Source organism: Solanum pennellii, chromosome 8 (assembly GCF_001406875.1).
Source record: "Solanum pennellii chromosome 8, SPENNV200".
NCBI lineage: Eukaryota > Viridiplantae > Streptophyta > Magnoliopsida > Solanales > Solanaceae > Solanum > Solanum pennellii.
The window spans coordinates 2,213,589-2,237,954 of record NC_028644.1 but is presented as its reverse complement, the minus strand read 5'-3'; the positions used below and the strand labels follow the sequence as shown (position 1 = coordinate 2,237,954).

The 24,366-nt window shown below is 29.3% G+C and overlaps 4 protein-coding genes across 7 annotated transcripts; 2 read left to right on the top strand and 2 right to left on the bottom strand.

The window, feature by feature from the left end:
* The first annotated feature begins 818 nt into the window (after window positions 1-818).
* Window positions 819-1,716, top strand: LOC107028181 (21 kDa protein). The gene has a single exon (XM_015229224.2). It carries the CDS (start codon window positions 861-863, stop codon window positions 1,467-1,469), a length of 609 nt encoding a protein of 202 aa, XP_015084710.1. The 5' UTR covers window positions 819-860; the 3' UTR covers window positions 1,470-1,716.
* A 6,862-nt stretch (window positions 1,717-8,578) lies between these two features.
* LOC107027040 (NADH dehydrogenase (ubiquinone) complex I, assembly factor 6) lies at window positions 8,579-13,469 on the top strand. 4 transcript variants are annotated; one of them, XR_001457705.2, is made up of 3 exons: window positions 8,579-8,712; window positions 11,631-12,864; window positions 12,957-13,469. XR_001457705.2 is itself a non-coding variant. In XM_015228199.2 (2 exons), the coding sequence occupies exon 2, from the start codon at window positions 11,652-11,654 to the stop codon at window positions 12,561-12,563; it is 912 nt and encodes a 303-aa protein (XP_015083685.1). In that variant the 5' UTR covers window positions 8,579-8,712; window positions 11,631-11,651; the 3' UTR covers window positions 12,564-13,469. The 4 variants fall into 4 exon arrangements, 1 of the variants encoding a protein (XP_015083685.1); XR_003579744.1 differs by having other exon boundaries at window positions 8,625-8,739; XR_003579745.1 differs by lacking the exon at window positions 8,579-8,712 and adding an exon at window positions 8,753-11,468.
* A 584-nt stretch (window positions 13,470-14,053) lies between these two features.
* Window positions 14,054-15,315, bottom strand: LOC107028165 (auxin-responsive protein SAUR36-like). Its single transcript, XM_015229211.2, has one exon. It carries the CDS (start codon window positions 14,781-14,783, stop codon window positions 14,280-14,282), a length of 504 nt encoding a protein of 167 aa, XP_015084697.1. The 5' UTR covers window positions 14,784-15,315; the 3' UTR covers window positions 14,054-14,279.
* Window positions 15,316-19,410: 4,095 nt separating this feature from the next.
* On the bottom strand, window positions 19,411-24,366 carry LOC107027273 (protein NRT1/ PTR FAMILY 6.3-like). Its single transcript, XM_015228453.2, has 5 exons — window positions 24,095-24,366; window positions 23,324-23,501; window positions 23,109-23,148; window positions 21,733-22,304; window positions 19,411-20,658 (listed from the first exon to the last, which is right to left on the bottom strand). Exons 1-5 carry the CDS (start codon window positions 24,210-24,212, stop codon window positions 19,794-19,796), a joined length of 1,773 nt encoding a protein of 590 aa, XP_015083939.1. The 5' UTR covers window positions 24,213-24,366; the 3' UTR covers window positions 19,411-19,793.

Below are 24,366 nucleotides of genomic sequence, written 5' to 3'. Positions count from 1 at the left end.
AAATTAAAATTGTGAAGGTTCCTTCACATCTGCATATTGAATAGAAAAATGTCATATATTCTAGCTGGAATAATTTATAAAAACACGGAAACCAAAAAGAAATAATAATTTAAATGTTAAACTTACATGATAATGATAAATATAGATTATAATAGAATGGTTTAATATTCTTTTATTCTTAATCAATAGTCTCGAATTTGAGTTCATGATAATAAAAAGAAATCCTGTTGAAAACAATACATTGAGAAATGAGTCAATAATAAATGAATTCGAATTTAACTAGAGATCCCGAGTTTACTTCCTTACTGTTACACAATACGATTTTTCAATAAATAGGAGATTTTGAATCGTCTTAATTCCTTGATTATGGCTTCATCACTAGGCACTAATTAATACTCCCTCTGTCCCTATTTAGTTGTCCACTTTAGAAGTGACACACATATTAAGGCACCAATTATTATCATAGGTTATTTACAATTTTACCCTTAACTTAAAAGATTATGCAACTCACCAAGTATAATAAATGTATTTTCTTTTTTCAAAAAGCATGCATTACAATTTAGTAGTACTAGAAATTTTCTAGAATTAAACAAGGGCATTTTAGGAAAAAAATTGTTTTCCTTTCTTGATTTGTTAAAATGGACAAGTAAATAGGAACAGATATAAAAGAAAATATGGACAAGTAAATAGAGACAGAGGGAGTATATATTAATTAATTCATTACCAAAAAAAGGTCAATTTGTCTAGTAAAACCCTAGTTAATAACTCTTTTCAACTCTATATAAAGCTTCCCTTGGAATAGGATCTTGCACACACTCCACTTGAGTAAAGTCATTTCAAAACTTCCAAAAATAGGATATATGGCCAACCTTACTCTTCACTTATTACTAATTTTCTTGCCCTTTCATTGTATTTTTGCAATTATTACTGAGTCTGTCACGTCCCAAACTCAAAATGCTACGAATTTCATCGTGACATCATGCAAAACAACGTTATACCCTACCATATGTGTTCAATCTCTCTCTACCTACGCAAACACCATTCAACTAAACGAGCAAAAACTAGCTCATGCAGCATTGACAGTGAGTTTGTCAAAGGCCAAAATTGCTTCAACATTCATTTCAAAGATCACAAGAATGAAGGGCTTAAAGCCAAGAGAATCACAAGCTTCTAAAGATTGTTCATTCAACATGAATGATTGTGTTTATCAACTAACTCGATCGATCCCCGAGCTAGGGCAAAGTGGTAAATTAGCATCAAGAAGAGATGAATTTACTTGGCATGTTAGTAATGTTCAAACTTGGATTAGTGCTGCACTTACTGATCAAAATACTTGTCTTGATATGATTAACAATCCTTCTATGGATGGAAAAATTAAGGATTCTATTAGGGTTAGGGTTTTTATTGCTTCACAAGTGACTAGTAATGCACTTGCTTTGGTTTATAAATTTGCAGAGAAACACTCGTAAACTAAGTTGTTCAGACTTTCAAAAAATATTATTGCACTCGTGTAGGATTTTTCAAAAATACACTATTTTTGAAGGATTTGACAGCACCTCTCGACATTTTTGAAGAGTTTGAGCAGCTCATAAATTAGTGTCATCTTGCTAGCTAGTTTTTGGTATGTATTTTTAGGTGTTAAAATTAATTTTATAAATAAACAGTTATGTGTACGTACGAATGAATGTATTGAAATGATAATAAGTACTCCCTCCGTCTGGTATTGTTTGTCATATTATGTTTTTTGAAAGTTAATTTGACTAATTTTTAAAGTTAAATTAGATCACATTAATTCGATATTTTAAACAAAAAAATTAGATATTCTAAAACTTTATGAAAAAAGTACTGTAAATTACAATTTTTTTGCATGTTAATATGATGAAAAAATACATCTTAAAATGTTAGTCAAAGTTTATGTAATTTAACTCTAAAAATAGAAATCATGACAAATAATAACGAACGGAAGGAACAAAACGAGTAGTTGATATGTTTGGTTACAAAGTGTTGATAATCACATTTTTTGCTAAAATTACCGTAATATCCTTGAAATTATTTACAAAATTAGAGTACTATTATAACAATAGTAGTAATAATCTTACATTAATAACGTTGTCTGGTTATTGATTAGTTTAATTATTAATTTTTACCTACTCTAAAACTAAAAAATGACTCGTTTGACATTATGCAAGTTGCATGATAAATAATACAAATAAATATATAATACACATAGGGGCGGTTTAACACAATTCGAGGTCTAAAGCGAAATCTTGATTAGACGCCTAAATATTTTTTAAAAACTATTTGTATTAATTTATTTCTCTTTTAAAATTTTTAAAGGTAAATTATTAGTTAATATCTTTTTTATAAATAATTTTTTCAAATACTTTTTTAAGATATTATTTTTTAAGCAAGATTTTATCAATTCTACATTGAAAACATTATTTTATCGAGAAAATTATTATATGAATCGAAAATATAGTTCTATAAGCAATAAGTTGATAAATTTTAAATAAAGATAAGAGTTAGAATTATAGAATCTGTTTCAAAAAGTTGATAACTTGATATATTTTACTTTAATATAAAAATTAAGAAGAAATAAAAGAATATTTGTAATTTACTTTGTTCAACATTTTTCAGCTATTGATTCATATATTTGACAGAATATTACTCTAATTATCAAAAGTTTGAAGAAATAGAGTGCATAAGAAATTTTAAAAAAAATTAAAATATATGAGTATTAGCAAAAAAAATATATATTCGTGTTTTTTTATTATGAATAATTAATTCTTATTCATGAAAAAATCAAACATGATTTTTTATTTTACAGAAATTTGAGGCAGTGGCCTAAAAAATAATAGACAGGAGCCGACACTGAATACACATCAGCTTGAATGTGTTTTAACTTCATTAATTAAATTTATATCATGTAGAGATATAATTTAGTACATTAATATCTACGTAATTGGTATGTAATTGTTTAAATTATAAAACGAGGAGCTCACATCAAGTTGTTTTAGGAAGACTTTATAGTTAAATTTTGTTGGGATAGATCAGGATTTTTACATTTTTTGAATAAGGTGATTTTTCACGTAAATAGTACTTCCTCCGTTTCAGAAAGAAAATCTCATTTTTTTTAATCCGTTTAAAAGAGAATGACATTTTTTTATCATATTTTAATTTCAGTTTTTCACGTGTCATATTTTAAAGGGAAATTCTTGACATTTGACATATAATTTTAATTGTGTACCAAAGATTCAAAGATCTTTATTTTCTTAAACTCCGTATCAAACCAAATCAGATCATTCTTTTTAAAAATGAAGGCAGTATATATTTTTTAATTTTATTCGCTCTTTATAGTTATTATTAAATGTCTAAACCAAAAACTCCTATAATAACATATTATTTCAAAGGAAGTTAGATTAAAAATATGATTAATACTTAATTCACCTCTCTTGAGTTATAGATGCACTCAAACTAATAAAATTCTTTAATTTCGTTATTTTTATGTTCGATATTTTCTTTAAGGTTCAATTAATTGAAATTCGCACAAAGAAGTTTCACTTCGAATGATTTATGCTTATGAGAAAAGGATAATTTTATTATTTATTTAAAAAAAAAGAATAAAATGATAAAATAAAATAGCACATCTATTATTTTGATAAAGTATTTTTCGTTTATCTGACTTTTCACCTTGTTGATGGATCTATGTTACATATAAGTCCAATAATGTGTGAATATTAGTGATGGGCTTAAAGAGTGATATGGGCCGATAAATATTTCTCATCGGGCCGATTTTTTAACTATACAACTTAAGAACTATATTTACATCAAAATAATAATATTTTTTTTCCTTTACATAGCAATATTTTTTTTCAAAAGAAGAATTTAAATAATAACAAAAATAATAATAATAATAATTTCCAACTCAGCCACGCTTATCACTTTTCCCATAATTTACCTTCTATGATTATTCAAATTTCATATATATTATCTTCCATTATCGGTTTTTTTATTAAAAACAAAACTCTCTATTTCTGGTAAGGGCCGATAGGATCGACTATCAACTATGAATACCAATAATTTCTCAATTCTTATTCAATATAACAGGCAATAGGACTCATCATGTAATTATAAAAAAATTCGCATAATGTTCTATTACGTGATTATATTTGAATAATCATCAATTTCTATTTTATACTTTTTGATATATATTCGTTTAGATTCATGTCAATTTTGGTAAAATTTTGATCTATAAAATTAAGGTTTTATTATGTGACTAATAGAAGCATAATCAAAATTTTGGCGTAATTAGAAAAACTATGCATGTATGCTTTGATTGTAACCTAAAGCTTCCAAATATAGTGAAAGAATGGTACATTTTTTTTTTCAAAATATATTTATTAAGTTGGTGTGTAAAAATTGTCAGCAAAACAGTTCATATGAAATTTGTTGGTATCCAAATAAAATATCAATTTGAACAATTGATTTGAAATATTTTCTAGTAAGTTTATGTTTCATATAATTTGGTGATAGACTGTTCGTTCATATTATGATTATTAAACTAATTAGTTTATATCATTATATAAACTAATTGATATACTTAATGGTAAAAATACACACAATTTTGACACCTATGGTATATAACTAGATTTTCATAAATAAAAAAAATTGGAACAAATTTAGTAAGTTTAGATTTCATATGATTTGGTTCAAAGTATGATAGATTTTTGTACTATTATAGTTGTTAGGTTGGTCTGTAAATTAAGTAAATGAACTGTTCATATATTGAATGGTTTTATCTTAAAAATACCAATTTCTAAAAATTGAAATAGAATGTTTTCTGATACATATAATGGTATAATTGTTGTTACTAATTGATACAATTATTCAAAGTTCTAACAGTTAATTACGTGGATTACAATATTGAAGGAGTAATGTATGATTCAACAACTAAATACAACGGATTGACAACTGCTATATCTTCACAATTAGGATTGGATACTATGATTTATCAATTGAAAATCGAGTTTAACAAGTTTTGACCTTGAAAGTTTGTCTACGTCAAAAGTTTACGACAATACATTTTCAATAACAAGTTATTGAGTGTAATTTCTTCTAAAAAAACATTATTAGTCAATAAAAAATTTGTTTCTATAGATTATCAACTTAACTTTTTTTTCAATTATTACTATTAATAAATTTAAATTCATAAGGGAAAAAGACGTGAATAAACAACTAATACGGCGTGGATGATGGATCAAGTTTTAATTAGTTTGATAATCATCTATGAAGATATGTATATATAAAATTTCAGTAGTTTTCAACACGTTGAAGACTTAATAAAAATATAGTATTTCTAGTTTTGCAGAGTCTTTAATGAAAGATTAATTAATTAAGGGAAAATTGTACGTAATAGCAAACTAATAACCTAAAATAAATGGAATATCTAGGGTTTGATTTAATTTTGCTTCATAGCAAACGTTAGCTAAAATTTGCCAGCGTCTCTCTCCCAGAAATCTCGCTCGCCACTCTCCATTCTCGCTCGCCTCTCTCGCTTCATACACATAAGTGTATAATTATGTTTCTGTTTTGTATAAAGCGAGAGAAAATTGTATATACACATGCAAAAATATATATCTTCGTGTTATACACTTAATTATACAATTTACAAACATTTTACTTCAAATATTGCAGAGTAAAAGGTCAACGAATTATACAATTGCAGTGAAATACAATTTTCTCTAGCTTTATACAACAAAAGTGTATATATTGTGTTTCTGTTTTTGTATAAAGCGAGAGAAAAACATATATCTTCTTGCTATACACTTAATATTGCAACGAAATAGGCAGTGAATTATACAATTGTGCATTATACAATTGCAGTGAAATCGGATAGCGAATTATACAATTTAGGCCAGCGAATTATACACTTGTATATGTATAGCGAATTATACAGTTTTATATTTGCTATGGAGCGCAATTATGCAAAGTTTGCTATATCATACAAATATGAATTTTTTGTTTGCTATATGTGAAAGTTGCCCATTAATTAATGAGTTGTCACTGCTTGTTAATACATTCGAATCTCATTTCAAATATCAACTCGACTATCGAGGCAATTCAACTTGTGTTTATATAACTACTTCCAAACTCAAATTATCTGTCACCGTTTCTCTTTTACACGCGATCGAAGTTTATCGAAAATAACTTATTTATGAGGGTAAAAATAAAATACATGTATAATTTCATCATCTCAAACCTCACTCGTTGAATTACACTAGATATGTTATTATTATTGTGTTTCTCTTTTACAAATCTTTTAAGAAAACATTAACTAGAACATTAACTTTTTAACTAACTAATTATTATTATTATTATTATTATTTGGTCTTTTTCATTATTTTTTCCAAAATTACAGGTACAAATTAATTCATCTTTAGCTGTAGCAATTGAATAAAGTGTCAGCTACATTAAATGTTTACATCTTTGATCCAATCTGCTAATCTCTCTAACATGTACATTTACGTGTTATAATTTAAATCACAACTTCTAAATTTTAACAATTAATAATTTTTTAAAAAATATAATTTACACAATTAAAAACTAAATTAAAAAAATAATAAGTCATAAAAACTAATAATGTATAAAAAATTAAGTCAAAGAAAATTTCATCATACTATCGTAATTTAAATAATATCATATAAATTGAGACGGATAATGGTTTATTCTTGAAATTTGAGATCTATCTTTGTGCTTTATTATATTTTTTTAATTCTTTTGTCACTAAAATATTTGACAAATCATTTGCTTAGTTATTAGATTTATTATCTTAAGAGGATCCAATTTCCAGCTATTTCACAAATTTCAAGTATAAATACACAGCAAAACCATACAACTTATGACCATCAATAATACAAATTTTCTTATACATATAATTGTTAAACTTTTGGCAAAAATGATGAATAAAAGGCAGAATCTCACTGCTTTTTTCTTTTTCATTCTTTTAAACTCTTCTTTTTCTTCTTCTTCTTTGATAAATAATCATCATGATGAATTAGTGATGAATATTGAGATTAAAGAGGAAAAGGGTTGTGTTAAAGCTTGTATTCTTGAAAATGAGTGTAAAAATGAGAAAAATGATTATTATGTTTATCATGTTTGTATTGATATATGTATTAAGAGTTGTAGAGGGTATGGCAAAGAATTGCTTAGACATACTATTATATGAATATGGTTTTTGGTTTTGTATATGCAAGGGATAGTGTAACGAACGAATTTTTATATTATCAGTGTATATTACATGTTTGTGTATGCAAGGAGAATAAAAAAATATTTAGAAAAGCAACAAATATATTATGAAAAAGATTTTAGAATGACAAAAAAAATTAATAACATGAAATTCAACAATTAATTGGACAAGAACAATATTATATATAAAAAAATTATAATTAGAATTATCCATTTATAAACATATTGTTATATTTGATTTTCATAAATAAAGTGAATTAAAAAGAATAGAAAATTTGGGAAAGAAACAAATATACGTATAAAAATAATTCAAGAAATAAAGGAGACCAAAAAGAGAAGAAGTCCATTATAAAATGATTGACAAACAAAAAAGGAGAGATAAAAGAAAGAATAATAAAACAATAAATTTTAACTTTTCAAGAATAAAGAAAAAATCAAATGTGTTTAGAGAGAATTAAGGGAAACAAAAATACATTTTTTTTAAGAAAAAGCAAAATAACTATTAAATGCCAAATCAATAAAAGAAAGTCTTTTTTTTTTGCCAACAAATTAAAAATGGGCTATTTTTTTTTTTTTGCCAATTTATTTTATAGATTGTCATATTATGTCATTTATTCAAAGGAAACTTTCACATATAATCACTTAAAAATAATTAATTACTCTCTATAGCTATAGTTTGATAATTACTATTTGTAGCTACATGTTGTATAGAGGAGAGAGGCGAGCAAGATTTGGAGAGAGAGAGAAAGAGGCGAGAGAGAGGGGGAAAAGAGTGGGAGAAAAGTGAATTGTATATGTATATTGATTTGATAATTGTATATTATACATATGTATTTGTATATACGACAAGAGAGATTGAAAGAGGGAGGAGAGAGGCGAGCGAGAAAGGGCAGAGAGTGGGAGAGAGTTGAATTGTATATGTATATAATTGTATATTATACATATGCATTTTATATAGGCAAGCAAAATTGGGAGAGAGAGTAGAGAAGCGATCAAGATTGAGGGAGGGAGGAGAGAGACGAACGAGAGAGGACAAAGTGTGGGAGAGAGGTGAATTGTATATGTATATAGGTTAAATAATTGTATATTATACATAAGTATCCATACATCCTGGCGAATTATACACATTCAAACGTGACTAATTATACAAATTCAAAGTCAGTCCACGTAATTAATGTATAATATTAATCGCGAATAATAATTATAGCAAACTATAACTATGATGAATAATTAAATAATATAAATTTGCTTTGTTGCGTAATTTTCTCTTTATTCAAAAACTTGAGTAGTTAATGAGCCCATAATACAAAAGCCCATAATATTGGCCCATCTAGACCCATTATCATCTTCTTCTTCCTGCAAGATCCATTTCCAGAAAAAAAAAAATTAAAGAAAAAAAATCGACGCATCGCCAAACAGCACCCACCACTCTCAAAATCTTGAAATAGTGAACGGAGTCGAATTGTATGTATTCCTTTTTCTTATTACTCTGTAATTTTTACGAAACCCCTTTTTTTCCCCATTGATTTTCATTGAATATCGTCTGAGTTATACTTAATTGTTTTGAGCTGTTTTCAGAGCATTTTAAAGCATATTTTTTTGAAGTAAACTTGATTTTGAACTCCTAAACTTGGATGAATTGCTTCCTTTTTGTATTTTGTTAGCACCCAAAATAACAATTTTATTGATAGATTTTAAATCTAATACTCCCTCTATCCCGATTTAGTTTGATTGGGCAAGGAGTTTATGGAATAAAGGAGAGATTTTTAAAATTTTTAGTGGTCTTAAACTTGCCACGTAGAAGGTTCAAATATAGAATGAGAGGATTTTTTTTCAAACGACTGAAAAAGGAAAGTAAGATACTTAAATTGGGAAGGAGTGAGTACTATTTTCGTTGCGTTCTTGTAATTTGTTATCCATGGATGTTTTTTGGAGTTATTTTTCTTGTTATTTGCTGAATTTGTATTTTTTTTTTGTACGAGTGATTAGGAACCTGATTACTGAGCTCTTGATAGGACAAAAAATGATTTTGACACTATAACTAACGTGTTTTGGAATTAGTCGAAGTGTGCCCAAGCTAGCATGGACACCATAGTTATCAGAAAAAAAATGAATATTTTGGAAAATGTACAATCGATCAGATTCATGTCTGTGATGCTCCTTTGGTTGGTGTATTGATGTGAAAATAATATTTAAGAATCAGTTTATTTGGAATGATGTTGCAAAGATTGTAACTTTTTTAGGAATGTGACGTGCCCTTTGTATGCGATTTTGTAGGCTTCTGATAGTTTTATAACCATGGGTAACAGCAGAATAAATCCTACTTATTTCGGAAAACTTGAAGCGTGATCTTTGTTTAAAGTGATCCCTTAAGGATGTAGTGTAAGTAATAGGTGTACGTTAGAGATGTATGTGACCAAGAACTTTCGTCACGCTATTCCACTTGAATGTGAAACTGTCTGTTCTGCGTAAGTTGGGGTTTATTAGTAGATTATACATTTTTTTTTTGTTTTCGATAAAGATTACACCTTTCCATTTTCTTTATAAAATCTAACCAAAAAAAATAAAAATTGAAGTCCACTACCAGTGAGCTAAGCAAGTTCTACACCAGGTTATTTCTAATAAGAAGAGAGTATTTTTGACAAAACCGCTTTTATGCACTTATGATGTTAACCCTTGGTGCTCTGCCATGTGCCAACACATGAAGGGCATAGGAGTAAAACTGTAAGAGCAGTAGGATCATAAGCACACTTTAAAGTTTTGCCTTTCCAATGCAGATCAACTAGCCATACCTCAATAAATAAATAGCTGCATGCTTGAACTGATGTCTAATTACTATTCACTTCAGAGTGATGAACAAGGTCACTAGAGATGTATTGGAGCACTAAATGTTGAGCATTAAGCTTTGCTTTCTTTTTTACATTTCTGCTTGATCTCTCCATTAATGTTTCAATGAATGTTTCTTAATTTTTTTTTTCAGAAGTAATAGTTTTGAAATAGTCTGCCTAACGGTGATCCTATACATTTTAAGCTTTCTTAGAACAGAATTTGCGTTTCATCTTGTGTCCTCTATCTCTATTGAACTTGTTCATTTTCGTCATCCTTAGAATTAGTATTACTCATAGTGTTGCTCCATTGCTTGAAGTGCCAGAGCAATGCGAAATGACGTTTTACAATTCTAATAATGTGAAATAAAGCAATTTGGAAGAGACACAGTAAGTGATCCAAGGGAGAACCAGTCTCTTCCTTGAATGTGACTTTAGAGATGAAAAGAGAAAGTAAAGGGAGGAGAAAAGTGTGGCGTTTTAGTACCTGTGTAGTAGGACTTCTATCCGTGTATCATAAAACCGGGCCTTTTGCTACATTTGTACTCAGACTCCTCTCCTTGTTGTTTTCTTCTTCATCTTATTTTTCTAGTTTGCAATGGCTCTTCTATTTTTCTATATCTCTGTATCAGCTGAGTTGCCTCTTACTTCGGACTTTTTGTTCTTTTGATGTGTGGCCCTTCTCTTCTCTGCTTCTTCTGCTTCAAGCCTTTTTCTCCTTTTTTTCTTCTACTATCAATTGATTTCAATAGTTCTTTTTATTCTTTCTTGTCTGCTCTTTATTTCGGTATATCTCTGATTCTTGATTTATAAGTTGATTGATAAGAAGATAAGCAATGACAGTTGCAACTTAAGTTGATATTAGTGCATCAGTCAAAGCAATCAAATATGAATATTGAACGCTGCCAATCTATTATTTTACTCGTGATGGGTTGAAAACAAAAAAATCAGTCTTATAATTGAACTTATCTTTCTGTAAAATTGCTGAAACTAAATGATGCATACTTTATGTTATAATTAAGCTTTCTTTCTTCAAGAAAAAGATAAATAGCTTAGGATGTGCAGGTTCATTTCAATCTGTTTCCTCATAACATTTAAACCTACCCATACAGAGTCCAATCTATTTGTCTTCCAGCTGTGCACTTCAGTAGTGAAAGGTTTACAATAAACTTTAATATATCATATTCATTTCTCAAGAGAGAAAGAAGGATAATGCCAAATCCTGTTTGTTGTCTACCATCTATTGGTAAACAAAAATTTACAAAACGAGAGAGGTTTCCAGAACATCTTGGAACATTGTGTCAGAAAAAGGTGTCCAAAAGCACATATGTCTTGTCATATCCGTGTATTATGTCCTCCATGTCAAGCCAAGTTAATTTCTGTGTACAAGGATAGGTACTCGATCCATTCTATTTATCCTTCCATTTTAATTTCTGTTGCTAAAAAAGGATATGGCTGTCTTAAGTTTCCCTGCTCCAATGCATTCCATAGCATTATTAATTTCATCTGCAGTTGATGCTATGTTGTTGATTTTTACACTCATGTTTGTGACTGTAGGAAACCTCACTTTTGATTGAAATGAATGGTGCTTCTTCGGCCGGTGGTATAAGAGGTGCTTTATCCTATTGTGTGCAGCAAGTACGACGTTATGATTATCATCACTACCTCTGCCTTCTTGAACTTCCAGCAAACATGCGGAAGGCTGCATTTGCACTCCGAGCTTTCAATGTCGAGACATCCCGAGCTATGGATGTTGCATCTGATCCCAAAATTGGTCTTATGCGCTTGCTGTGGTGGCAAGAAGCTTTGGACAAGATCTATTCAAACAAGGTGATTGAGCATCCAGTAGCTCAGGCCCTCACTTCTGTGGTATCTGAACACAAGGTTAGCAAAAGTTGGCTTAAACGAGCTGTAGAAGCCCGAATAAATGATGCAAATAGAGAAAATAATGATATTCCACAAACTGTTGAAGAATTGGAGCAATATGCTGAGGACACAACATCAACTATTCTGTACTCTACACTTCAAGCAGGTGGTATTAAATCCACAGCGGCAGACCATGCTGCTTCACATATTGGTAAGGCAAGTGGACTCCTTTTGTTGCTTAAATCACTGCCATACCATGCTAGTAGAAACCATCAGTTTTCATATATACCAGCCAAGGTGGCTGAGAAACATGGATTGTTGGTTCACCATAGTGGTCAGTCAGAGATCAAAAAGGACTCGCGTGAGGCCCTTTGTGATGCAGTTTTTGAGATGGCATCTGTAGCTAATGCACATCTGCAGAAGGCTCGACAATTGGCCGAAAGTGTGCCAGCTGAAGCTCGTCCTGTGCTTTTGCCTGCTGTGCCTGCCCAAGTCATGTTAGATTCGTTGGCTCGGGTGCAGTTTGATGTGTATGATCCACGGCTGGCACAAGGAATCTTAGGGGCTCCCCCCTTGTTGTTTCAGTTGAAACTGAAATGGTATTCGTGGAGGGGCAAATATTGACATTACCCTTTTTCATCCCTTTATAGAGTGTGTGTGTCACTAACCACTGACCGACATGAGTTATTGAATCCTTACATGAATAAATTGATGATTCTTTGGTTGATCCTGCTGGTGTTTGGTCCATACATGCGAAGAGAACATAAGCTACACGTGTTTGGATAAATTTCTGCAAGTACTTTGGCCGTCTGGTTTTGACTTTTGACAGTCGTGGTTCACTCTGGATTGCGGCTTTTTGCTTGAAGTGCTCGATTTTGTCTGAGAAACGCAGCCAGAAAATCACAAGGAACAAGCATATTATTTGGTAAGCCATGTCGATTAACCATTCAATCTTTGTTTAATAGTGTTTCTCTATCATCATCTTAGCTTACGAGTTTTGAAAACCGGCAAGTGTAGAGTGGGACTGACTTTGAATCTAATTCGACTCCAAAGCTAGCTCATGACGTGAGAATTTCTCAAGACCAGTTCCACATCTCAGAATCCAATGTGGGACAACTTAACCAGATGTCATTTGTGATATATTTGGAGCAGTGGACACCTAGTGTGAAAAGGCATGTGAGGTCCTAATATGGATTATGCATGTCAAAGTTTGGACAACCATTTCTTGTTAATCAAGAATTTTTAGTTGTAAAAAACTGTTTCTCTTCACTGATTACTATTTTTTTTTTTTTTGACAAGTGTGGTGTCCGGATCAGCTTGTATGCATCCCGACTAACTTTACGGGATACTTATTAACTCTCACCAACAACGGTAGGGTACTCAGTGACCCTGTCAATCAAAACTAGGATAGATGAAAAAAATCATCTGATGTTTTTATCTCGACTGGAATTGGAATTTTGTGTTGATGTTTAGTTCAATTTATGTTTTTACTAAGAAAGTCATTAGTATATTATGTTACTACGTTGTAAATATTTACCTATCATTTGTATATAACAATTATGTCAAACAACTCTTCAAATATTAATCCTAAAGATATACCAATGATTTATTTGAATAAATTAAGAGTTCGGACTATACTCTTGTAAAAATAAATTTCTTTTATGAAAAGGCAAATACAATAACTAAATTACATCTTCTCAAATTTCAAATTTGACATTCTTTTTCCGAATGCGATAAAAGAAACTAATAGACTGATCACTAAGTTAATATAAATATATATTGATTCCGACATGATTAAATAGTCAAAGACGAATCTAATAAGTAGTGCATGCAATCACATACATTACTCTTCTCAAACTCGACATTCTTTTTCCGAATGCGATAAAAGAAACTAACGGACTGATCACTAAATAAATATAAATATTTACAAATTCTGACATGATCAAATAGTCAAAGACGAATCTAATAAGTAGTGAATGTAAGCACACACATTAATCTTCTCAAACTCAACATCCTTTTTCCGAATGCGATAAAAGAAACTAACATACTGACCACTAAATTTAAATATATACAAATTCCGCCATGATCAAATAGTCAAAGACGAATCTAATAAGTAGTGAATGTAAGCACATACATTAATCTTCTCAAACTCAACATCCTTTTTCCGAATGCGATAAAAGAAACTAACAGACTGACCACTAAATTTAAATGTATACAAATTCTGACATGATCAAATAGTCAAAGACGAATCTAATAAGCAGTGAATGTTATCACATACATTACTTTCTTCAAACACACGATAAGTTGAAAAAGTTATACTCTTAAATTATGAACTCGCTTCTAATTGCACCTCCAGCTCCGCCTCCTGCGACAACTCCCACCACGACTCGTGGCTGCGATTCTCGATTGAACGTTCTCGAATTCGGATATCCGACAAGGGATTTGGATCCCACCCGAATGATTGAACCCGTAAACCATTTCAGCCTCTCTCAACAAATCAACAAACAAAGGGTGCTTAAAGTAAATCACAGGGACTAAAACTCTACATGCAACATCTTGTTTTTCACCAACATACACAGCCAAATGACCCTTTGGTATTTGGTTCTGATCCATCAATTCTGACCCGACCCGAATATAACCCGACCCTGGTTTTGCAAAATTGACACTTTTAACCCCATGCTTCAACAAATTTCCAAAATTACATAGCTTTGAAATTGCTTTTGTTGCACAATTGGAAGATCCCAAACGTTTGTAGCTGATTTTTCCCTTTTTTCTCCTATGAATAAACAACTTGAAAACTCTCACAAGTCTCCTACCAAGCCTAAAGCCTCTCACTTTCATCATATTTTTTTTCGATAATCGAAATCGATAAATAAAATTATAAGTCAATAACGTGCTTGTTTTCAAGATAACATACCTTTTTATACTGTCACACTCTAAGAGCTGACGTTATCTGACTCTGAAGATCTTTGCCCGAGATCAAATCTCCCAACTTTTTTTTTGATGGGGACGGAATAATCTTATATCGTTTGACGTCTTTTACCTTTTTAGGAAGATCTTTACATCGAGATAAAAAATACTCCTTTTCTTTCAACTTCACTATGAGAACTGACGCTTTATAACTCTCTATGAAAATCTTCGCCCCTAGATATAAAGTATCAAAACTTCTCTTCGACAAAAAACATGTAACATGACAATTTCAGTATGAGAACTGACGCTTTCTAACTCTCTACGAAGATTTTCGCCTGGAAATCAAAAGAACTAAAAAAAAAATGTATTTGTTGAATTCTTGAAATTGGCTATAATATCATAGAGGATTTCAAGAACTTGTAACTGACATTGCTAGGGGTGATTTTTGGTCATATTTTATTGAAAACTAGTGTTATTTGTTTGTTTTTTTTATTCTTGGGATAGTTTGGCTTTTTTGTAGAAGTACAAATGATGATGACAAAGACCAACACTAACTAAAAATGGGACAAAAAAGTACAGCAAGTATATAGAGAATCTTTATGATAAACTTTTTGATTAAGTTTGAATTGACACGTAATTATTATTGTTATAATAAAAATTAAGAGATAATTTAAATAAAAGAAAAATAATAATTACTAAAGAATATGATGTAATGAATGAGTTGCTCATTTTAAATTAGAGCTTTCAAATCAAGTTTTGAATATTGAAATTTTTTGGTAAAAAATATATTTTCTCGAATAGGATCCTACGCGATGTAAATTTAAATTAATTTAATTTAAATATAAATATATGAGAAATTAAAAATAAAATAGTGTGTGTGTGTGTGGGGGGGGGGGTGATGGGGTATTAGTGTTTAGCACAAACAAGGTGAGACTTGATCAAAATTGTTTGACTTTAAGTTTTTATGTTGCTTATATAAATAAATAAATAAAAGGGAAATAATATGTGATAAAATCTGGTATGTTTTTATACTTTTTAAAAATATTGTTAGATGTGTCTCAATCGAGTTCTTTTGGAATAGTACATTTTGAAGAATTCAATATATGTGCGATATCATTTTTAGAAAATATAATGATATTATAAAAAGTAATTAATAGTGATTTATTTGATATCAATCAATATCTGTACAAAAATATCATACACAATGTGACTCAAGTCCAGATCGGATGAGTTATTTTTATAACATTACAACCCTCTCAATCTCTCTCGTTTAACTCAAATTGTTCTACTTATATGATAATAATTAAAATAACTCGTTTCAAGAAAATCTTACCTTCATTAGTATATGTAACGGTCATAAATTTCTTGTTGATAAAAATAAAATCAATTTAGAATCACACTTACTATATCTAGTAATACTGATGAATTTAATTCTCACCATCCTCATTTATTAATTAAAATAATAAGTAATAAATAGAAATATGTGGGAAAAAAGGGGAAGAAAAAAAAAAGAAATCTTGGCTATATGAAATTTCAAGGGTCAGTAATTTTAAAAATAAATAAATTTAAAATGGTATTTATGGTTTTGTTTATTGTGTTTGATTTTGATGTTTGAATAAAAATAATATATAATGTTGTTATTTCTTTTTTCTAAATTACTCACTTTTTACATGTGGACATTTTCTTTTATTGGACTTTATTTTTTTAATTTGAATATGACTAATTCTTATAACAGAAAAGTTATAATTTTTTTAAATAATGTGAGTGGGAATTATTTTTTTTATGTTTTATTAAAAAATTATGCCACGTAGGTCCATTAGATGTTTTATTTTGGATACTTCAAGTGGTACGGAACTTCTAATATTTTTTAAAAAAAAATTATTTGTCCTTTTCAATTTCTTGGTACGAATTTTGCCAACTTTGTACGAAATATTATTTTTTTTCATAGGTAGCAATAGATACATTTGTTATAGTTATATATATACTAATAATATTAGTAATTTTAGTTTATATATTTTATGAAGAAATGAAATTGCACGGATCATTATTTAGATACATCGAATTTATAACTGGTAAAATATATGTTATTAAAGAAAAAAAGTTATATGAGATATAACGTGTGGATATTATAATGTAAAAGTAGATATATATATATTTGTACGGTATACATGAGGATAGTAATAAATGAAATATTTTACTTCGATGATAAATAGAATCTCTGAACTATGTCATTTTACCAGCGGATTCAAATTTAAATATTCATTAATTTCTTGATGTTAAACTAAAAAAATAGTGGATTATAATTACTCTTAATTATTTAAATTTGTGTCGGTTTGCTTCACGGGTGTGATTAGCAAAGGATAATCACTCATTTTTGTCGCATTTATAATTATTTGTTGTCTACTATAAAAATGATATTTTAAATCATTTTTGATAGTTGGAGGATATTTCTGAACAAGAAAAATATTTTAAAAAGAAAAAAATTAATTTATTTTGAATCGTTCAGAATATATATGAGTCTTTTCATAAAATTATAATAAAAATATCTTTTCTTATTTCAACTCTCTCGCTTTTAAAAAAAATATTTTTTTTCTCTATCTTGTTTTTCTACTACTTTTATTTTCTTATCCTTTTTTTAATTTTATATTATATTTTGCTTATTTTATGAATTTGAATTTGTTAATTGACGTAGTTATCCAAATCGGATTAAGTACTAATTAACATTAAAATCCATTAGGTAAGAGGTTTCCATCAATTAATTAACAAGCTAATTAATATGTTGACTTTAGAGGGGAATCAATGTAAAAAATTGATTCTAAGCTGACCTTATTTAGAATCTTTTATTATTTATTGTAAAAAGAAGATTTTTTTTATTTTTATTTTTTTGAGACGTTTGATAATATTTCTTAACATGTAAATTGATAAATTGACAAACTTTGTTAAGCCAATCGAAAGAATTTGGAATTTTTTATGTGTTTCAGATAATTCTAGGGTTTTTTTTTTTTAAATGGTTCTTTTAAGTGATTATTTTTGCAATTCTTCTTGGGCTTGTGGTTTAAGCCTAACCGGCCCACTTATGTAGCCCAAGATCAATCCATTTCCGTACAACTAAGATCATAGAAAATTTCGGAAAATTTTATACAAATTTCATAGTATTAAGAGCTACTTACATTCTATTTCTACTCTTTTCAAATTAGAAAAATTCCTTCAATGTGGTGGGATCCGAATACATCCCAAAAACGTTCTGATACATTGCGTTCTATTTTCAGATATATCGCTCATTCTCCCAATACATCGCGATTCTATTTCAGATACATCACTCAACGTTCTGATACATTGTGTATAGTGATGTATCACGCCGATACATTGCGTAAAGTGATGTATTATGTTCGAATACATCGTGTATATCAATATATTCGACCGATGCATCGCGTAAAGTAATGTATATGAGAATAGGAGAGAACAGAGATTTTTGTAATTTTTTCAGATGATAGATAATTTTTTTTAAAAAAAGATAAAATAAGGTATATTTAGGTAATTTATATTTTCGTCGGACGTTTATTATATCTTTTTAAGACAAATATTTAATAGATCATCAATTACGTGACATGTAAACAATTTGATTTAAGAGGAAATGAAAAATGTGATGAAATAAAAAAATTTCACAAATCATAAAATTCATGTATTGCATTATATTTTACATTATTATGATATAGAGTAAGAAGAAAAGAGAACACCGAAAAAGAGCTCTAGAGTTTAGTTGTATGAAACACTAAATAAAATTTATCTTGAATAATAAACTATATTATAAATTTAAGTTGGTAATATTTTGGGAAATTTACATAAATATACTAAAATAAAAAAATATTTACCATTTATAGCAATAATATCTTTTTTTCACTTGATCACTTTTAATTCCTTTATAATACAAGTTTAATACATATTACAAAGAACAATTTATTATTCATACATAATACAAGTTTTAATGATGGATAATATATTTATCACACATTTTAATACACTTATAATACAATGTGTCAAATTTTTACCAAACAAACATAATATATTTCAAAAAATAATTATAATTGATATATATTGCATACATAATTCACTTTTAATTCATATTGCAGATTTAACATAGTATTGTTATAAAAGGTAATAAATAAAAAATATTACTAAAATCAGTAATTATTTATTAAAATGTACTAATTTATGTAATTTTTCCTAATATTTTCACCCACCAATTCTCATGTACTCATTTTGAAGTCTATTACTTTAGGTTTACATGAAAACCTTCAACTAATCGTACTTATTTTTCAGTATGACTTTGAACATTCGACTAATTAAATATCGATGCTAAACGTTGCCTATATTTAGCCCATAACAAGGACTTGCCTATGTAATAAAATGATTAAATATTCAAAATTTATTAACTCGATTAATTCAAGTTCAAAGTCCTCTAAACTTTAATTTAATGTTGTAGATGTCAATTAAAGGATAATAAAAAATTATGTGACATGTAACCAATTTGATTTAAAAGGAAATGAAAAATGAGTCGAAGTTAAGACGCAAAATAAAAAGATTTCAATGAAATTTCATGTATCGCATTGCATTGCATTACATTATTATGATATACAGTAAGAAAAAAAAAATAAAACACTGGAAAAGAGCTCTATAATTTTTCATTACCTAAGCTCTTTTCCATCTTTTGTACATATTATAAAACAAAGTTGTTATATTACATAACTCTCCCAATAAAGAGTTATTCAAGCTCAATCAAAGAAAACCAAAAGTTAATTTATAAAGCCCAAAAAAGAAGGGGAAAAAAAAGAAAAAAGTGTTTTTTTTTTTTTGTTGTTGTTGATGTTGATGGATCCACTGCTAGAAAAACGTGAAACTGAATTCACATTTTTCTAGTAGTGACAGAGTGTGATCCTGTATATCTTAGTGACAAACTGGTCCAGAGTCCTCGAGTTCAATCCCCATTTCTGCAAGCCTCTTCTCCTTGTACACGTACGTTTTCGACGTATACAAGAAGACCATCAAGTTCAACACACTCAATATTGCCAATAGCCAATAGAAATCATGTAACTTCCCTTGATTCAAATTATCAGCTATCCATGGATGTTTTGTCCCAGTAACCATATGTACAATTGTAACCAAAATTGAACTAAAGAAAAACCCTAATGCTAGGGTACTTAAAAATAGGCCAGTACTCATAGTTTTCATACCTTTTGGACATTCTCTTAAGAAAAAATCCAATTGGCCAATGTATGTAAAAGCTTCACCTGCCCCAATTAGCAAGAATTGTGGAATTAGCCAAAATACACTTAATGGAATTGTTGCATTTGGGTCATTTGTAAGCCCATTTAAGTGGGCGGTGTTTAATCTTTTAACCTCAGTTAAGGCAGATGCAATCATGGCTATAATTGAAAGGATTAACCCTATGAAAATTCTTTGCAATGGGGTGAGTCCATGGCGTTTGTTAGCGAAACGTCGACAAATCGGAACGATGACTCGATCGTAGAAAATTACGGTCAAGAGGATGGCTCCAACGAAGAACGCGGTGAGAGAGGCGGGCGGGATTTCGAAGGATTTACCGATGTGACGATCCATAGTGGTTGCTTGTGAAACAGAAAATGTGGTCATTTGTGCATAGGTAGTCCAAAACATAATTGTTGTGGCCCAAGTTGGTAACATTCTGAATAACAATTTTACTTCTTCAACATCTGTTAATGTTGAAACTTTCCACTTGTTCACAACATCACTTTCAAGTCCATCTTCCTTAATGGCTGCCTTGTCCAAGAATCTGAAAAATAAAAACAAAATCGGGTTCACGATTTACTTTTTATACATGATATACACAAATTATACATGATATACACAAATTATACATGATATACACACATTATACATGATTATACGCATATGATGTGCATTTGTTTGGTTTGGAATGTAGTACTCGTACTGAAGCTCGGCTAATTTGAAGTTTATGATCCATATAAATTCTAAGGACCGACCATATAATGTATATTTACACAATCAAATCAAGTAATTGGTGCATGTAACTTTATTTAAAAACATTGATACGTATTCTAAAATAAATAGAAAACAACATGCTATAGTATTTTACTGTCTAAAAAATCTTGCTATATTGTTAGTATATATAACGTAAAATATAACAAGAGCATTAAAATAAAGTTGGAGTGGCTCTACATGTTATAATAAGTAATAAAATATTAGTAAGTCAAATATCAAAGTATCTCACAATATTTAATAGGTTTTCCATTTCAAAATAGAAATAATTATAGGGATTTGATTAATGAAATGTTGATTAATTTGGTTAATGGTAGTTATCAAAGATTGGCCAACTCTATAATATTGGGATCTGGGGATAAGTTCACAACTTGGCACCAACTTTTTTTTTTTTTTAAAAATATATTATGCAAAATAATGCAAGTGACTTAGTCAATATTTCAATTAAAAAAACTTCTCATTTGTGGTTTATATTAATTAATTATTATTAGTCCCTTCAAACTTTACCAATGGATTTCCTTCATCCAATTTTTTTCATGATTCAAAAAGGAATCTACTTTTTACAAAAAGAAAAAAAAATAAAGATGTTTTTTTAAAAAATAAATCATAGTCAATAAAACTATGATTGTTGATTAATAATTTTCACATTATCAAATATAATCTAACATATTATAATATATCTACTCTCTTATTTTAATTTATATTAATAACTAGTTTCCCATATTAAGAGTAGTTGTTAGTAACAAATCATATACATTGATGATGTGAATAAGTTGTTTTAAGCGAGACGTTCGTTAGAAATTCACGTTTTTTTAGTAATGAAGATGGGAGAAACTAAAGAACTTACCGATATTCCTTGCTATGAGGCAATTTTTGCTTTCTTTTTTTGTGTCCTTCACCAAAAACATTGTCATCAATTTCATAAAGTAGTGATGAATCTGATGGCAATTCCATATGCCTATTTCTCCAAGCAGCCACAAATACTGATGCAATTTGTGTTAATGGACTTCCAACAAGTTTTTTAAACCTATATTTTCTTGTACCAAATAAAAATAATACAAGTGCAATAACAATTGCACATGCACAAATTCCATAACCCCATTCTCTTCCCAAATTATCTTGTACATAAACCAATATTGTGACTGCACCTAGTGAACCAACATTTATGAAGAAAAAGAACCAATCAAAGAATTTTATCATTTGTCCTTTTTCCTTTTCGTTAGAATCGTCGAATTGGTCAGTCCCGAATCCCGAGACACTCGATTTTAGACCGCCCGTACCAAGGGCGGTCATGTATAGCGCGATGTATAGGACCATGAGTTGTTTGCCGTTAGCCGGGATGCATGATGAGCTACCTTGTTCACATTTTGGTGGTCGCAGACTTGGGATTATGGTCGAAATGGTCAAGATTGTAACACCCTATTCATCATTACAAAGGATAATTTTTCTCGTTAGAATTTAACTTATGTATACTGATAAATGACAATACAAAAGTAGTTTATAATATCAAGTCAACTAACAGTAAATACTTATAGCTAATCAACAATAACATATCCAGTGATCTCAGGAGGGTGAGGTATCCACAAGTCTCATTCCTAACTATCCTGTGTGAAGTAGAAAGATTGTTTTTGTTTTTCAGACTCTTTCTTTTTTTTTTTAACCATCGACCCCCTCACCATATTTTTGAAATTATTAGTTTATGATTTAATACCATCTATTCATCTTTGTAGATAATCTACTATAACAGGTTAAAATATATGACCGTTACAAAAATAAATATTCTGTTAATATATAAGTTGAATCTTTTTTTTAAAATTATTATTAATTTCTTTTAAATTTAACTTATATATATCGATAGTTAAAAGAATGATCATTGACCTCCTCCCTCCTCTTTATCCAATCATCATTGATCTTCTTCATATACATGTTCGATTTTCCTCTTCACAACAAATTAATTAAACCAAATTGTCATTTAAAATTTTAATTCTAATTTTCACTTTCTCCAATTTCCTCTTCACAACAATTATAATATGACTAATTTTTTTTTAATGAAATTAAATCAATTCGAGATTCCTCATCACACATTTCCACATAATTAGAAGGATTAAAATTATTGATTTGATGACCAAAGAAAAAGTCTTCTTTGATGACTATGTTAAGTCCAATGTGATAATAACACTCAAAAATATGAATGAATGATTCTTTTTTTTTTTGGACACTTACTATTGCTTGAATTGTGGCAAATATTCCAATTGTAAGATACCTGCATTTATAAAAATAAATAAATAAGAATTTAAGTAATTCTACGCGATGACAGGTGTAAAAAAATAATATCTCGTAAAAAGAATTATAAATTTGACACGTTAGTAACGTTATTGCGTAGTGACAGTTATAATAAATGATAAGTAACATGTTATAACACGATAATAAATACGAACCTTCCAAGAAAAGTGTCAGCAATGAAACCACCAAGCAAAGTGAGCATAAAGGAAGTTCCAAGAAAATTGGTGACATTATTGGCTGCAGTAGCATTGCCTAAATGCATAGTTCCAGTCAAATAAGTCACCAAGTTTACAGCAATACCTAGTGTGGTTAGCCTCTCCACAGCTTCAACACCTATTATTTAAAAAATCAAAAACATTAATGAAATAATAATAAAGGCAAAAGATCCGAGAATAAAGAGTGACAGATTCAAAATTTAAAGATTGTATATTTTGAATATTTGAAAGACAAGACGTCAGATTTGTCTCGTGAACAAGCACAAGTACTAAAACAAATATAGGAGCACCATTTCTTGTGTAACCATAGAAGACTCAATCGAATAGACAAGTCAAGGTCCTACGAGTTAAGTACCCTCCAAAAAGATAAAAAGAGACACCCATCGAGTTCGATTCTTCTAAGTTGGGTTTGATAAATTAAATATGATCCAAAAATATCAATGTTTACACACAACACCAACCCTGAATAATCCCATCATTAACATGATGATTTTATATCAAAACTTTTTTTCTTGTAGGCGAGTCAATGTCCTACGAGATAGGTAGGTACTCGCTAGCTACTCAGAGTACCATCTCAAAAGAAAGAAAAAAGATATATCAATCAAGTTCGATACTTTTAAGTTGAGTTATCGAACTAACTTAACCAGAAATGCTATGCTTACACGCCAGACAACTCGAAAAAAAAAAGAGAGAAAAAGCAAAACCACACACCTAAAATCATTGCACCACTTGCCCAACCACCAGAGGAGGACCTAAGAGATGGCCTTCCTTTGTAATCCCAAGCATCAGGGAGAGTTTTTGCATCATTTTGTGTCTCAGGAAGTGACATTTTTGCAAATATTCTAATATTTACTTTTTAGCCACAAAATTGGATCCAATGAGCAATGAGAATTATAAAAAAAATGAAAGGTGTATTTTTATTTATTTTTGTTGAGAGCTAAAAGAAGATTGATGATACAAAGGCCATGGTATAGATTCAATGA

Bases quoted from the DNA above. Each gene is read 5' to 3' on its own strand.
- LOC107028181 (XM_015229224.2), top strand. From the start codon at position 861: ATGGCCAACCTTACTCTTCACTTATTACTAATTTTCTTGCCCTTTCAT.
- LOC107027040 (XM_015228199.2), top strand. From the start codon at position 11,652: ATGAATGGTGCTTCTTCGGCCGGTGGTATAAGAGGTGCTTTATCCTAT.
- LOC107028165 (XM_015229211.2), bottom strand. From the start codon at position 14,783: ATGATGAAAGTGAGAGGCTTTAGGCTTGGTAGGAGACTTGTGAGAGTT.
- LOC107027273 (XM_015228453.2), bottom strand. From the start codon at position 24,212: ATGTCACTTCCTGAGACACAAAATGATGCAAAAACTCTCCCTGATGCT. The intron at 23,502-24,094 runs GTGTGTGGTTTT...TTTAAATAATAG, and splicing joins AAGTGGTGCAATGATTTTAG to GTGTTGAAGCTGTGGAGAGG. The intron at 20,659-21,732 runs GTAAGTTCTTTA...TTTATTTTTCAG, and splicing joins CCTCATAGCAAGGAATATCG to ATTCTTGGACAAGGCAGCCA.